Here is a 16,723-nt window from a genome sequence, read left to right on the forward strand (position 1 = left end):
GGAGACTACAACAACCCTGCTACCCCTTCTGTGTCTCTCTGTGAAATGGTGCTGGATCTCCATGGAGGGCCGTACTTATAGAATCCAAAACTCGCGTATCCGACACAGCGATGACGTTCTGCCTCGTTTTCACTCCCGAGGGCACGCGAGCTGGGTACTTGGATCAGCGAAGTTCAGGTGGGCTCGGTTCTCGGAGAATCGAGCCTGAGCATCTGTAATCTATACAGTAGGACATTGCACCGAAAGTTAAGTTTCATTTTGGAGCAAAGTGTCTCAGCGAGTGAAAACAGAATATTTTGTTTTACACGTACAATGCAGAGACTTATCTGGGGTTGTAATTGGTGTTAAAATTTCTTCAAACGAAGCAAGACCAGATGGGTAAGAATAATAGGTTTCGATAGTACTACTGCGGTAAAAGCTTTATGTGAAAAAATGCAAGAAAAATAAAAGTTTGATCATTTCTTATAGAAGTGCAGTTTACACTACCATTTTTCAGCATCTGTTTAAAAGGATTCTTGCAAAACAACTCTATACTGTTGGAGGACACTTAGGGTTGCTTACAAGGACTGGCAAATGGACAGAACCTTCAAATGTGCTAGACAAGTATACAAGTCCTAAAGAAGCACTGCAGATCCTCAATTTTTTGTGATTTTTAAATTAATCTCTTTGTTTACCTGTAAAACCAGATGCATTTTTGCAAATGTAAGTGTGACTTCACAAAGGATCATTTACTTGATAGGTTTACACTTTTGCCATACTTGCCAACACTGCCGAAATTCGGGTAGGTCTCCCGGGAGAGCCGGCATGTATCCCGCAAATGGCAACTTGCTATCTAAATGACGCAATTCGCGGTGAATGTCGGCATTTTGGCCCCGCGTCAAAACATCATTTTGGCACGGGGGGCAGGGTCATAAGGACGCGCTTAAACGTGCCTCGCCCTTCCCGTCCTCCAACCACGCCCCCCCCTACTGCCTGGGATCTCCCAGAATGAAGTTTTAAAAGGTTGGCAAAATGAGCCTATCTGTTCTTTCCACCAGCTAACACTCTAGTGTGAGGCTTCCTGCTTCCCTCCATTCTTCTCACATCATGACATTATACCGATCATATGTAGCCCTGCACTGACATAATGATTTATATAAGTGTACTGGTCACTGAATCAACAGATTCAACACTCTTGCTCATCTCCTGAAATACTCTATGTTGCAGTCATCATGGAAAATATGGTTGGCTATACATTGTTTTCTCACTTAAAAACTGAAGACATTGGTCAAGCAGAAGATGATGGAGGTGCTTTACCCCTAAACAATAAAACATTTTGAAAATGGCCGCTTTACTTCTAATGATTGCTGTTTTTCTGAAAAGGGCTTTATTTTTAACAGGCTTGATGTGTGATGATGTCACCAATCTACATTTATCTAAGTAAAAGTGTCCCATTTATATTTGGCAAAAGACTGCTAATGCATATAATAACTTAAAACTATAGGCAAATTGTAAATAAGGTTGATGTTATCTTTTGTGATCTCTTACTCTGAGGTGTGTATTGTGTTTTTGTTTTGTCTTTATCCACCATTGTATGTTCTTGATTTCCCTAGATTCTAGTAATGATAATAATGACTTTGGCTTGGAAGTTTTGCAATCTCGGCATGAAGATTTGAATCAAAAGGTGGGTTGTGCTTGGGCTCTATTGTGCTAGGGAGACTTGTTTTAATAACATGATGCAAATTTAAGTGTTCGTTAATACCTAGCAGTTTACCAAATATTAAATGATCAGGAGGTGACCACACGTATTAGCAAATTGTGTTCATCAGACTGCAGTTTCCCTCAGTCTAAAAAGATCCGTTTCCACTTGATCAGATGCTTATCCAGACTGTTATTTTAGGGCCGCACAAGCAACAATTTGGCCAGTTTGATAAAAAAAAAATGTGTTAAAGTTAATACCTGTTTATTAAAAGTTACAACAGATGTGCTATTTGCACAATGTTATCAAATTTTAGTGCAAATACATTACTGAACTGTATTTTAATCTAACAATTCACTATATTTAGGCTAATAATCCATGTGGTCTAGATCTGACAATTCCTGTTCTACGACACAATGTCACTTAATTATGCATACTGAATTATTAGAATAAAAAGTTACTTGTGAACATTGCATGCAGTGAATGTTTCGCCTGGATCCCCAGACCATCATTAATTGCTAAAGCCAGCTTTGCCACTTATTAATGCCATTTTGCAGTACTGTACCTGTATTGTATTGAAAATAGTTGAACATAATTTTTCAGTAATTTGTTGTGGTTTGGGATATTTAAAGATTAAAGTTATTTGAGTACAGAAATCAGTCAGATATTTTGTCAGCTTCTAATAAAACAAATCTTTGTGTCACTGATTATGAAACAAAATGTGTTAATGGGATGCTAATAATAGATGATAAAAATAAAAAAACTGTTAAGCTGGGTACACACTACACTGTTTTCGTCCAATAATCGGCTCAATCAGCCGACATACGACCGCTCGTTCAAAAGTCGGGTCAGTGTGTGCAGTGACACGATGGTCGAAAGTCTGCCCAAATGGACGATTATCGCTTCATTTGGTTGGTCGTACCGTTTAATATTTTCGTTCCATCTCGTTTCCGCTGTGTAGTGTGTATAAACTTCCGACCGATCCACAACAGTGAGTGCGAAATTACAGTCATTGCTCATGACAACATGGCTGTAAAAAGTTGCTAAAGGGACGTCCGCTCTTCCCTTTATCGTCCTAAACAAGGCTAGTGTGTATGCAGTCCATGGACCGAGCGATAGGACCATCGATCGCATGTAAAATCGCTCGGCATAAAAAGTTGGTCGGAATTTCTGTAGTGTGTACCCAGCTTTACAGGGATGAGAAGGAAGCCACACTATACTAATTGAATTTGGTGCATTGTTTGGATATTGCACCCTTAAGTGTAAAAACTCTTTGTTCTGTTTGAGGGTCCCAGGAAGAGGATAGCTGCTTCCACTCAATCTATTTGCACATGAATTAAGTCAGATTTAAGAAGTTGTGCTAGGCAGTTCAGTAACAACCAAGGTAATATCGCATTCATTTTGAACAGTATGCTCATCTTCGTTGGTATGACATGTTGCTTCACCTGAACATGTTGGCAAGACCACAAGATGGTCCTTTACATACCTTCACCAAATTTAGATTTCTTTGCCTCTGTGTACGCAGCTTTTTAACAGGAAAGTACATTGTGGTATGTGAATCCTCCTTCTCATATTCTGAATATTGGAGTATCCCTATCATCTCTGTCCCACTATCATGCTGGAGGAGAAAAAGGGATGTTGTACTTGTACCTAAGTGAGGTCTTTAACCCCATCGTTTGTGTCCCACTAAATAGATTCCATGATCGATACAAAATCAATGTATTAATTTAGGAAAAAGTAAATAAAAAGCGATTTTTCGTGTTCATGGACATTTTAATCCAAAATGACCTACTTTAAAACCATATATTCTGTTATTGTGGGGTTGAAACATTATGCTAGATATCATCATCTATTATTTGTAAGGCCCAACAAAATTCTATCCCCTGCCGAAGCTGGTAAATACAAAAATCTGCATACTATATTTTGTGTTCTGCTCTTTATAAATTCAGCTAAAGTTACTTCTAAATAGAGTATATGATCTGATGCTTCATGTGTAAATATCAAGCGCCCATAGTGTATGTCAAATGTCCCATCAGTATTTCATGTTGTGTAGTTGCCTTACCTTTTATCATACAACCTTCTCACCATTCTTTTCTGAAGGCGTGACCAGATTAGTTATGGCGCTATGGCGAGAGAACACTTGAGGTCTTTTTTTATTTTTATTTTACACATTTTACTTCCTCTTACACCTGCAGCTGAAGGTGCTACATGATGAAGTGGTAATCAAGAATGGAGAAATTAAAGTTTTGCGAGATGCCCTGCATCAGACAGAGTCCAGTCTGGAGCAGCAAAAGATTGCACATGTATTGGTGGAAAAAGAAAAGGCTCAGATACAGTGTGAGAAAGAAAAGGAACTATTGAAAAAGGTAAAAAAAAAAATGTTCTCTCTAAAAAAGCAGTTGAATGTATTGGTGATAACTGGATTAAATCGTAAACCTGTGTTTTGTAGTAATAACAATATTAAAGAAAATGTATTTTCAAAAATACTTTAACCATTTGATTATACAGTTTTCCCGCCTCCATGGTCGGGTCAATTTTTTTATTTTTTTTTTAAACTCTTTATTTGAAGAGGAAACAACAGGAACAGTACAGATAACATTTTGGACAAGAAAAATCTTAATAATCAAAGTGTTTCTTCTGAGTTTTATACTTTTATATCGGTGGGGGAAAGAGAAGGGAAGGGAGGGTGGGGGGTAGAAAGGCACAAATATTGTCAACAATATAGCTAATAAACCAATAGGCACGCAAACTTGGAACATTGCTAGGAAAAGCTAGGACACACAGTTACAATGACTGCACGAGAGAGGGGTAGCATACACATGGTCGGGTCAATTTTAACATTTTGGTGATCTGTATGTTTCAGAAAAAAAGTATATATTTTTTTCTGTTCTTTTAATACTCAAGTTCATTTTATATGGTTTCTTTTTGAGCTTTCCTTTGTTAGAATATTGAAATAAATCTGTTTTTAATTTATTGACATTCTTTAGGGAAAATCATGCAAAATTAGAAACTCTTATTTTTTTCCCCTCATTTCTTTAATTTAATGCAATTAGTTGTACCACAAACATTTATCTCAAAACCTAATAGGTTTACTGATTACAGAAATGTCAATTACAAAATCTAAGTGTATGGAATGTTTTACAATGAAGGCAGTAGGAGAAGTGGTGTGTACATTATTCCAGCTTGTGTGTGCATCAAATATTGACTATGGGTTTGATCGTGGATAAAATGCGATCTACTGACGTAATTATAAAATGTACTACTATACTTCGTTAATAAGCAAAAGTTTATGACTTTAATTTAAATGGGAAGTTTGGTGATATAGCTGACCTGAAGCAGAAATAGAGTATGAACCGTCACGACCAAAACGGTGGGAAAGGTTCCTACAAGAATTAGCACTTTCATTCTGTAAATCAGCAAATGCTCAACGTAGATGTGTTTGCTTATTTCTTCATTCACAATGGCTTAAAAAAAAGCCATCACTTCATATCACCAATGCTAAAGCAATATACAATTTAAGTAGATCAAACACACTCATTACCATAGTCAACTGTCGAGGATTAGGTAGCCGTTATGATGATGTACTTCGTCAAGACCAAATACAACCAAGTAGAACTATCATCAGAACTGAAGGGCACTGTGTCCCATTAGCACTTTCAATAAAACCTGACATCCTTGTCTGTGGTGCTATGGACAATTGTGACAGAGAAGAACCTACAATGTCAGGTATGCATGGTACGTATGTGACACAGTACTGGTTTGTTCCAAGATCAACAGGTTCATGATAACAGACTAGATGTTTTAGTAGAAGAAACTGATGGTCGAGAAAAGCACACAGTAATATTTGGTATTGATGTTAAAAAACGTAGTCTCTATAAGGAAATAGGTGCTCAAAAACTACAGAACTATCAGAAGCAAAATAAAAAAGAAAAGATGCACTGTTCCCAGTATCTTAATTCCAAACAGTGACATAAACAGAGCAAATGAAGTAAAAAAAGGCAAGCCAAAATTTGGATTTTGTATGGTTTCCATCTCAAGTTCTTAAAAAAAACAAAAAACGATTGTAACTGAACTAGATTTTCCTGAAGAAGTTGAGATTCCATCCAGAAATGCTTTTATGAGTGTATTGTCTAAGCATTCATCTCACAAGACAGTTACAGGATTAACCCCAATATTTCCCTATCCTGCACTATGATTCTATTTATACAACAATGTATGACTTCCAAGATGTTCACTACCAACTCCTTCATGAGGGTTCATTGTGGTGCGATGAAGGAGTATATCACATAGCCAAAGAAATTCAACTTCATCCAGGAAAATTTTTCAACATATTTCTTCCTTTGGAGGGTTTCATCTCCAAAATGTGGTGTATTGGGCTCTACCTCAAAGACAATGGAGCTGCGGAAATCCTTGTTGAGACTGAAATGATGGGCCGACACTCAGCTGAAGGCTGGAATTCTATGGAACGTAATTCAAACACTTCAGTGGAAGTCATTCATGGAAGAGAACATCAGGAAAACTTTTGACAAATTTTGGGGTCGCTCCTCTTGATGAAAGAATTATACAAAATGCTGAACTGTTTAGTGCAGTGAGCGCCACAACTGGACCATAGAGCAATGGAAGAAGGTGTCCTGGTCTGATGAATCACGTCTTCTTTTACATCATGTGGATGGCTGGGTGCATGTGCTTTATTTAACTGGGGAAGATATGGCACTAGGATGCATTATGGGAAGGAGACAGTTTGGTGCTCTGGGCATTGTTCTGCTGGGTAACCATGGGTCCTGGCATTCATGTGGATGTTACTTTGACACATACCAGCTACCTAAACATTGTTGCAGACCAAGTACACCTCTTCATAGCAACTGTATTCCCTGGCGGTAGTGGTATATTTCAGCATGATAATGCACCCTGCCACACTGCAAGAATTGTTCAGGAATGGTTTGAGGAAGATGAGACAAAATTGAAGGTATTGACTTGGCCTTCAAATTCCCCAGATCTTAATTCGATCAAGCATCTGTGGGATGGGCTATGGAAAAAAATATATAGAATTTTTAAACAGGGCGGCATTTTACCAAAAAACTCATCCTGTGTGCTCATCCAAGGACTGGTATCAATTACTGAAAGACAGTCCTAAGAGATCTGAAACGTTGGCGTAAACAATTTATTAAGGAGCCCTAGGAGTGTTATATAAATAGATGCACCACTCCTAGATCTCCTGTTCTCCCTGGACCACCACGTACTGACTCCTGTTCTCCCTGCTGCACTTTGATCTATCATAACGCCTGGTGTTCAGTGCTGTTTGTCTAGCTTTACTTTTTTCTATAAATTACAGCAGAGTAAAGCTCAGATCGCACTTACATTTCATGGGGTCCTGCTTTAATACCGGATGTCAGACTCCCAGGTGTCTTGGTGATACACAATTACATTTATAGACAATACAAGACTAAATTATCTCTGTTCTACCAGAATGTCTGTGTAGTCTTAGTGAGTCCCCTCAGGGGGAGGTCCTCCAACCATAATGAAGCGCTTGTTTTTAGTTCAGCTCATTCCTTGGATTGTTTTTCACACCTCCAAGGGATACAGGTATTGTTTACCACTCCTTACTGGTCCAGTTGGTCCAGGTACACTGATCTGGTCATTCAACAGTGGCATCTTCCTCTGCTGCTAGAACTCCTGTCTCAGGTTCACTTTTTCATTAAGGACTAATGGAGCTGGTTTTAATCATTATGCTTGTGGTAAGATTATTGACCCAAAGATGATCGTGATTGAGACGAGTCCCTTTTGGGTGGTTCATCACTGTTTCTCCACAGGCCAAAAGAGTAAATGTATCAAACTGTGAGTTTTCAGCAGGTTTGAAAAGTGGAGATGTTGCTTATAGCAACCAGACTCTAGCCATCATTTTGAAGAATGCACTGAATAACATTTCACTTTTCAAACCCGCTGGAAACTTGCAGCTTGATACACTTATTCCCAGGTGTGCAGAGCGGCCACTTGGCCACCTGCATACTTTTTCGCAAGTTCTGCTATTTTTTTATTGCCTGTTTTGGGCAGGTAAGTACACCCAGCTGGCTGTCTGTCATATCTCCTTTCCAGTTCAGGGTGGTTCTGGGATATTCCACCATCTATGTCCCTCTACTGGAGATGGAGAAAGGAGGACTTGTTAATATGTAATGTTAAATAGTCAGAGGCCACCCCTCCAGGAATGCTGGAATTCGTCCTCGTCCTTTTTCTTTCTCCTTGTCCTCCTCCTCCTCCTTTTTTTTCTTTCTCCTCGTCCTCCTCCTTTCTCTTTCTCCTCGTCCTCCTCCTTTCTCTTTCTTCTCGTCCTCCTCCTTTCTCTTTCTTCTCATCCTCCTCCTTCTTTCTTTTTCTCTTTCTCCTCTTTCTCCCGCTTTCCCTTCTCCCCGTCCTACTCCCGCTTTCCCTTTCTCCCCGTCCTTGTCCCGCTTTCCCTTTCTCCCCGTCCTTGTCCCGCTTTCCCTTTCTCCCCGTCCTTGTCCCGCTTTCCCTTTCTCCCCGTCCTTCTCCCGCTTTCCCTTTCTCCCCGTCCTTCTCCCGCTTTCAAGAAAAGGATTTAACGAAGTACAAAAACAAATAACTTTTTTTTTTTTTTTTGCAAACCTTTCATCCTGTTCTCTTGTTTCAGATTCAGTCTCTGCAGTCAGAGCTGCAGTTTAAAGATGCAGAGATGAATGAATTGAAGTCAAGACTGCAAAGTTGTGAGCGGAGAACTGTGGCACCACAAGTTAGGTATGTGATTACTGTTGCGCTTGCAAGTCTGTAATACATCAAAGTGCTCTCTTAAAGGCCAAGTATGCATTTTATATACAGATCCTATTGTCACATTTATTTTTACTAAACGATTGGGTGTGATTATTTTCTTAACTAATGATGATTATTATTACCATGACTGGGTGCAACCATATTGTATAATTAGCGATAAACTGATTAGTCACCAAAAGTAGGTCTGCAAGATCCTTTTTGCCAACCTATTGTGTATTAATAAATTGAAAATGTTAAATATTATGTTTAATGTTATTTCTTTAATGTTAAACTTCAGGTTAATAAAAAAAATGTAATATAAAGTTAAATTGGTTCTCAATGACAACCCTGATACCTTGATACTTAGTACCTGTCATAAGAGTTAAATCTTTTTGTCCTTCTGTTGTAATCCACCAGTTATTCAGTACAGTTTACATAATGATTCATATAGTCATTACTATCTGTGTTTTCAACACACATAGTAATGAAAAGGTGTTTTCAACCTTTTGTTTTTATTTGCAATCCAGCCCTAAGAATTCTGGGGCAATAAAGCTTGATGTGTGTCCTTCGCCACAGCCAGGGAAAATCTGCTTCCCCACAAAGGAATCTTTTCGTGCAAATGCCAGTCTCAAGCCGTATGTGCCTGTGTCTCCTCAGCCCACACATCTTCCAGTTATTCAGTCAGGTAAGTTGCATCACTTCACAGTACAACCTCCTGTTACAGCACAGAAGTGTACAGACCACCTGTTGCCAGGCCTTAACAATTATAGATTGGAAGTTTATAAATATATGTCGTGCTTGCTTGGCTCTTGCCTTTCAAAAGCAGATGTGGCAATTCAAATGAAGGAAAATAAAACTGCAGGAGTAGAAAATATTCTAAGGGGGGTATTCAATTGTTAGCGAGTTTGGAAGTTCGAGCGTGAAAAGTAATTTTTTTGCTATTTTACCTTATTTTCGAGCGCGAAAACTTCTCACGCAATTCTAATCTTTTTTTTTTTTTTTTTTATGGAAACGGTGTTATCGCGCTCCAAGCGTTTGTCAATGTTAAAGTATAGGCTGGCTGCGAACCCTTAGCGGAAAAAGCTATTCAATTGTTTTTTAACGCCGAGTGTGAAAAAGGCAAATATGCTGTTTTATCTCGCACCTCCATGGTCTGCTCAAAGAAAATTTTTTTTGATTAAGTTAAGAAAAATATACATTAAACTGAGAAAATAGGTGTAAAAGTTCATAAAAGTAACCTAAAAAAAGAAAAGTACTAAAAAAAGTGTATAATAATTAATAATTTTTGGAAATTTCCCCCTTTAGAAATAGTGGTGCATGTATTTAAACTTTTTTATATTATTTTTGTGTTTTTAAGGGGGGGGGGGGTGGTTGTGCCAAAAAGTATCATGTTTTTTTATTTTTTTTTAAAAAGCAAAATCGTTTGCTCCCCACTCTATTTAGTCTTCGCCCTAGTGCTGGCAGGCTATTGATGTGTGAAAAATTTAACGTAGGGTTCCCCCTAATTTAATTGAACCAGCACTAGGCAAACTAGCCGGGGTGATAGGCACTATAACAGGGGGGGGGGGGAAACACAGTTTGGGTCCCACGGCCATAATGACTAAACACCCACAGACTGTTCAGCGCTGGCCTGGATTCCCTAGGGATTGTGGTCCGATGAAAAATGTAAGCGGGCCACCCCCCTAGGGACACCCAGGCCAGTGCCGATAGCACTAGGGCTCTTTCTACTACCCCTGGGCTGTGGGTAGTAGGGTAATAAATGGGGATTTTGTATGAAAAAAAAAAATAATTTTTTTTTTACTTGTGGAACTACATGTCCCAGCCAGCCATGTTGTCCTAAATAGTGTGGGCATGCTGCTACTTGTCTAACTACAAGCACCAGCGTACCCATAGCACCCAGGGCATGTTTGCACTTGTAGTAGAACCACAAGTGCCAACATGCTCTTACACCCACGGCTGGCTGTGATCTGTAGTTCCACAAAGCAAAATGTTAAATAAAAGCACAACACCCTCATTCCAAACACAAATCTTTATTAAAAATAATAAAACCCCAAGAAATACAGTAAACACTCTCATGTACACCATAGATTTTAATTAAAAAAAAAAAAAAAAATACTCACCATGGACGAAATCCTCAGTTTTATGATGCTTTACTTACACACATTCATTTACGCAAAGTCCCAACAAATATTTTTACCTTCGAAGAAAGGTCCGGCTTGCCCACTGTCCCACAAATATTTGTACCTTACAAATGTCCATGCTTGGCCAGTGTTCAAATGTTTGTAAATTTCAAAAAATGTACCTCCTTGTAAAATCTTTAATTCTGCTGTACAGGGGGGGCCATTTTTGCTTGCAGTGCTGGGGCCCTTCTTCATTGCAGTGTGGGGGCCCTTCTTCATTGCAGTGTGGGGGCCCATTCTCTTGTGCAGTGTAGGGGCCCAATCTCCTTTGCAGTGCTGGGGCCATTCTTGATTGCATTAATTTACTTTTATTTTTTTATAGTAAAATGAGTGCCTTAACCACTCCTCATTTCAAACTCGCTAGGACCAATAATAGAGCGCGAGGGGGTGAATGCAAAAAAAACTATTGAATTGAGGTTTTTTTGGTTTTTTTAAACGCACGCTCGAACAGGAAAAAACGAGCGCGGTTTTTTTTAACGCATCTCGCTAACAATTGAATACCCCCCTAAAAGTTTTTTCTATTTCTAACACTTCATATAGACAAGGAATTACTTGCTGTTTTTAAAGACCCTAGCGTAGGTTTATGTGGACTTGGCTAGAAAAGGTTGTACATGATGTATAGCCTATAGAACACACAGGAGTTCATGCTGAGCTGGACACATGTAAGTAAGCTCTAAAAACTGCGTATAAAAGTAGCGTGTTTACTAGCATATGTTGAAGATGCAACTAGCTCTGCACCAGGTTTACGTCCGTCTTACTTGATGTTGTTTTTCAGGCGATGATGGATCCTTTCAATATTGATCTATAGAAGATTTAGCTACATTTAAAATCCAGGATAATTTACTAGATTGTGCCCCAAAGCTGGGATTGGAAGGAATCTGAGGGCAGACCAAGGAGAGAGTTGAAATGTAATGTCAAATATTTGTTCAAGCAGTGCACAAATTTTTTCCCCCAAAATTTTTAAATCTTGGTTCATTGCCCCCATATGTGGATAAAAATCACCTTTGTGTCCACAGCCCCTCCATCATAAATGAGAAGATGGAAATAAGGTGTGTAGTCTTCTGGGAACAAGGTACCATGAGGTATAAACTTCGTATGAGTTCTGCTTTATTAAGGTCGGCTACTTTATTTTCAGTTCTGTTGCACATTTCATCATCTGTTTGTCGACACAAATCTGTTTCCCAATCGAGTTTGTGTTTTAGAGAGAGTTCAAAGTTAGATGTGTGGAGCATATTATAACCAATAAAAAATAATACTCTTTCTGTTAGGATTGTGGTAACAACTGTGCAAGTGGGGTACTGTGTCTAAACATTTGTATTCTCAGTAATAATTGTAGAACAAAATATATCTTCTAGAGATAGAAGAAAGGATGGTGTTTTGAATTGATTGATCCTCTGGATTAGATCAGTAGTTCTGAGTGTTATCCCTGGCTTGTCTTCCTGGTAGAAAACCTACTTCACCACTACTGAATTAGTGTCAAAGTACTTCATTTAACCTAGTGAGCAAAACTTACAGAATGGCTTCACATCATTATTTAGCAAGGAGATAGAGAAATAACTAGTACAAAAGTTTGGATATTTACCAGGTTTATGAATGAGAGAGATTGTTGCTTCTAGAGCTTGTGAGGAGAAAGGTTTACCTTTCTGATCTTCACTGAAAATAGTATATAAATACGGGACTAAAACTTCCTGGAATGTTTTGTAATAGGTGGCTGAAAAGCCGTTTGACCCTGGTTGTTTTCTGGCTCTCTGGCCCTTTATTGGCTGAATCATTTCCTCCATAGAAATCTTGCCTAATAGAATAAATCTAGGCCTAGATAACTTGGGTAAGTGGCAGAACGACAGAAAATATTTTGTAGTTTTTCTAATTGGGATTAGGTTTAGCACTATTGTACATATGTTATCATTTTTTAGGACATTTTTCAAATCCATCCATTATTTTTGATGGGGTCATGAATATTAGTTCGCTGGCTATTTTAATTGTAAGGATATTTCCTTGTGCAAGTTTTTACCTTAATTTATGGGCCTTATCCCCCTAGTCTTAAAATGTTTGGTTAAACCATTTTAGAGCTTGCTCCATGCACATGGAAAGGAGATTATTTACCTCCCCTTTGTTTGCACTTTGTTCAGAAAAAGTTTTTTTTGGGAAAGGATAGATTTATGTAGAGCTTCTAATTTCTGAATTTGAGTAGTCAAGTTTGACATTCTCTCATTGTGTTTCCATTTGCGGCGGGAGGAATTTTGTATTAAATTCCCTCTTATAATTGCCTTGCTTGGATTATGGTTTATGGAGAAATATATTTGGTACATGCAGCAGTGTCGTGTAAGGAGTGGATTTTAAACAGCAGTATCAAAGCTTTAGATACCTTCTTGTGAGAGGAAGCTGACCAATTAATTGTTGGGAATAGTGTTAAAATCCCCAGCTAAGTTCACCCTTTCAATGTTGTGATTAACTGAGTCATTGAGCATGAAAGGGGGCCTGCTTGTGGTTTGTTCATATACATTTACTAATGTAATGGGACCATTGGTAAGAGATCCTTATTATCAGATCAGGTTCAAATTTCAGGTGTTTAGCAATTAGGATAGCTACATCTCTTCTTATGTCTCTCTCTAGTAAATTATTTAATAAATTGAAAAATCAATATTTAATCAACTAATTGTCAGACAGTCGAGATATTTGGCAGAAATAGTTGTTTTGACATCCTCTCTTAACAAAAAAAAATCTGAGATGGATGGTGGACAACCCTGGCTGAACTAACATGGAATGACCCAGTAGTGAAATCTTGGGACTTGGGATGTAAGGTTCTATATGCCCTGTCAATAAGAAGCTGATCCAAGTCAATATCCGGAACAAGATGTTTCAAACTGAGACTGTGGAACATTTTTGATGCAAAGGTTGCTTCTCCTTGCTTTGTGATCCATATCCTCTTGTTGCTCCTTTGGGTATTGGGCATCAGAGTGTTTTGCATGTTTTCCTCTGCTCCTGTTGGAAAATCTCTCAGAACCCAAATCTGTAATCGCTTTTAGGAGATCAAATTGCAGTGTATGCTTTGATGACTTCATTTCATTAAGCAGCCGCTCAATGTCACGTTTTGTTGAGAATTTTGAATATTCTTTTTCAGATTCTGAGTCCGGTTTTAGCTGACTGAGAATTTATAGGAGGAGGCCTCGCAGGAGGTGGTGCGAGGATTGCTGCATCACAGATTTTAATTTCAGTAAATTATTCTAAGCTTGGAACATATATATTTATAACGGCTTTCTTCTTCCTAATACAAGTAAGATACAACAGGCATGGCAGAAAGAGAGTACGGGCGCAGTAATTGGTTTACAAATGACCCAGGCTGCTGTCTAAAAGAGACTGCCCAAAATGGTTTAGAGACCAGAAGAGAAATATCTGTAAACACCTCCAGACACACAGTGTATCTATTTTAAACTGTAGAGATTAGAAATATATATATATATATATATATATATATATATATATATATATATATATATATTATATACATACACACACACACACACACACACACACACACACAATAATAATATATATATTCGAATCATAGACCGGGAAAATGAATACAACAAACATAAAATTATATTCAGCAGCAGCAAGTTTCAGGGATCAATTCATTCTCATTCATGTAGAGTAAGAAACTCCAAACCTGTGACAAAATCCATATGGAACTCAACCATGTCCCAAATAAATGAATATTAAAACATGCAAGATTGTATTCTCTGTTCTTGTAATGTTTATTATCTGCAATCCATAAATGTGAAGTTTAATGGTGAAGAGATGAATTCCAATTAGTGGTGGCTAAAAGCCTGCAGCAGTGTTCATTATGCATCTACTCCTAAATGAATCAAAACATAGGATTGCATAAGTAACAGTTTGTAGTAGTTTCAGAAGCTGGTTAGAGAGACTTAATAGAATGCCACCAAGGAGGGATCTTTCAAAGTGTGTAGTCCACACAGAAGACAACTAAAGTTTCGAAACGCTCTGTATTATTCAGTAAGTTGGCCACCTTCTTTGATTACAGATACTTATTTATAGGTGGCTTCTCTATCTGCTCCACATTTTCCGTACGGATGGAGAATTTTACCATAATTTTTTCCAAATGAGGATCTAGTGAGTAATTATTGAATGGTGGTTGTGACCTCTACTTGGGACTGTGTTTTGTTCCTTAAACATTTGACTGTTTACGTTTGGAGACGAGATTATGTATTGATGAAGGGGATTTCTCCTCCGTAAGAGAATTGGATACTCGTTATTCTGGCACAGTGAGGCGGTTAAAACTGTTTGCAATTACTCATTGCTTTCACTGTTTCCTCTACAAAGTTGTATGTGGTTTTATTATTTATTTATTTTCAAATATATTTGATTTTTCGAATGTGGTGGTTTAATAAATCATTTTTAGACTTTCAAGATTGTTTGCATCTCTACTTTCTCTACCATTGTGCTACACTAAGTGATTCGCTTTTTAGGTGTGTGAGCTTTCTTCTTCCTGTCAAAAAAAACCTCACAAATTTAGAGGCTACTGTCTTTTTCTGGTCTTCATGAGGAATGTTCCACAAGGAGAAATAACGTTTAATTTAGACATTTGTGGCCTCCATTGTAAAGCTTGGTAACTCCCATATACACCAGGTGCTTTGACGGCGAAGACAGGTTCAACTCAGCTGTGAGATGATTGTGAAGGATGTCTGAGGCTTTCTATCAGCTTGTCCTTCCTTTTCCTGGCTTGCTTTAACAGTAAACAGAATTACATATTTTATTGCAATGCTTCCCTCTGGTGGCCCTGCAAAATACTACATGAGCTGTTATATTTGGAAGACTTTTCTGGCTGCAGTAAACTAGACATTAGATATTTTAGCTTGCAGATTTCTTTTAATAGGACTCATAAAGCAACATGTTTCCAATATAATTAAAAACAACTAAGTTGCAAGTCATCTTTTATGTGAACTGTGGCTGGCCAGTGTTGATAAGATTGCTTTCATTTTCAGGTCTTGCTCACAAATATTCTGTAAGTAAGTTCTTCTCCCAATTGTACTGGAACAATATGGGGTTTTGAAAACATTAGGACAGAGTGGATACTTGTCTTACAATCCAGAGGTTAAGTTCAGTGAATGAAACAGAGTAGATATCTATAAGCGCTGGTTAAACTTCTGTAGGAGTGTGAAGATAATCGTTTCTATTTGGTACATATGGTTGCTATATTTAGACTGGCCAGGAGGTGGCAGCAGAACACCAGTGATAAAAATAGAAAAAAACTGTATAATGTGAGGTGGTTAAAAGTTTTTATATCTTCAAATATCTCTATATACCATCAGTGAAATTATACTTATAATGGTAAACGTAGGGACTAATATAAATATATATATATATATATATAGTATGTATATATGTATGTTGCTGGGCAGAAAAGAAGATCTCGGTCACAAATCCTCAGAGGTGGCATGTGCGTGCCACTTACCAGGTGATCTTGTGACTGGGATGCCTTCCGGTGGTCCTAAGCTGCACCCTTTGCATGTTAGTTTGCCTGCTTCAGATTTAAACCTAAGAGTGGAGCTGGTGCCAAGTCCAGTCCAGACTGCATTCTCACTGAGCCACAAAGTTCAAATGAGGTTGGAAGGTGTTTGAGGGGGGTGTTGCCTCCACTGGTATGTAGAGCTTTATATGCAGATGCCTACATAAGCCTGTACATTAGATCTATCCAGGCAATTCCTTATAAACCAGGATTTGGAACATATAATGATTGAGGATGAGAAGAAAAGAACAAAGGGATTGAGATGGAAGATATTAAGTGAAGAGAATTAGGCAGGTGCGGTTTTGTTAATGGCTTTGTATGTTGGAAGTTGTTTATATTTCATTCTGTAATACCTAGGCAAGCAAACTAGAGGTGGTAAGGTTCATTGTTGTATTGGCAACATACATTGACCTGTCTTATATTTAGATTCTGTTGGCTGGTGAATAGATTAATAACTCAATTTTGAAAGATTGAGTTTAAGGTAGCAAGAAGACATCCAATATGAAACAACAGAAAGACATTCAGTAGCATAGAACAGTGTCCCAAAGACCTAAGAAATGCAGTGTTTGAGTGAGT

The 16,723-nt window shown here is 38.1% G+C and overlaps 1 protein-coding gene across 1 annotated transcript in view; it reads left to right on the top strand.

The window, feature by feature from the left end:
- The window catches only part of ATRIP (ATR interacting protein), a 37,631-nt gene that overhangs the window by 3,512 nt on the left and 17,396 nt on the right, over positions 1-16,723 (top strand). Inside the window, exons 3-6 of the mRNA XM_075183031.1 lie at positions 1,593-1,663; positions 3,874-4,044; positions 8,325-8,428; positions 8,968-9,125. Coding sequence (XP_075039132.1) covers positions 1,593-1,663; positions 3,874-4,044; positions 8,325-8,428; positions 8,968-9,125 — 504 coding nt within the window. The remainder of the gene's footprint in view (positions 1-1,592; positions 1,664-3,873; positions 4,045-8,324; positions 8,429-8,967; positions 9,126-16,723) is intronic.

Source organism: Mixophyes fleayi, chromosome 8 (assembly GCF_038048845.1).
Source record: "Mixophyes fleayi isolate aMixFle1 chromosome 8, aMixFle1.hap1, whole genome shotgun sequence".
In the NCBI taxonomy this organism is placed as follows: Eukaryota; Metazoa; Chordata; class Amphibia; order Anura; family Limnodynastidae; genus Mixophyes; species Mixophyes fleayi.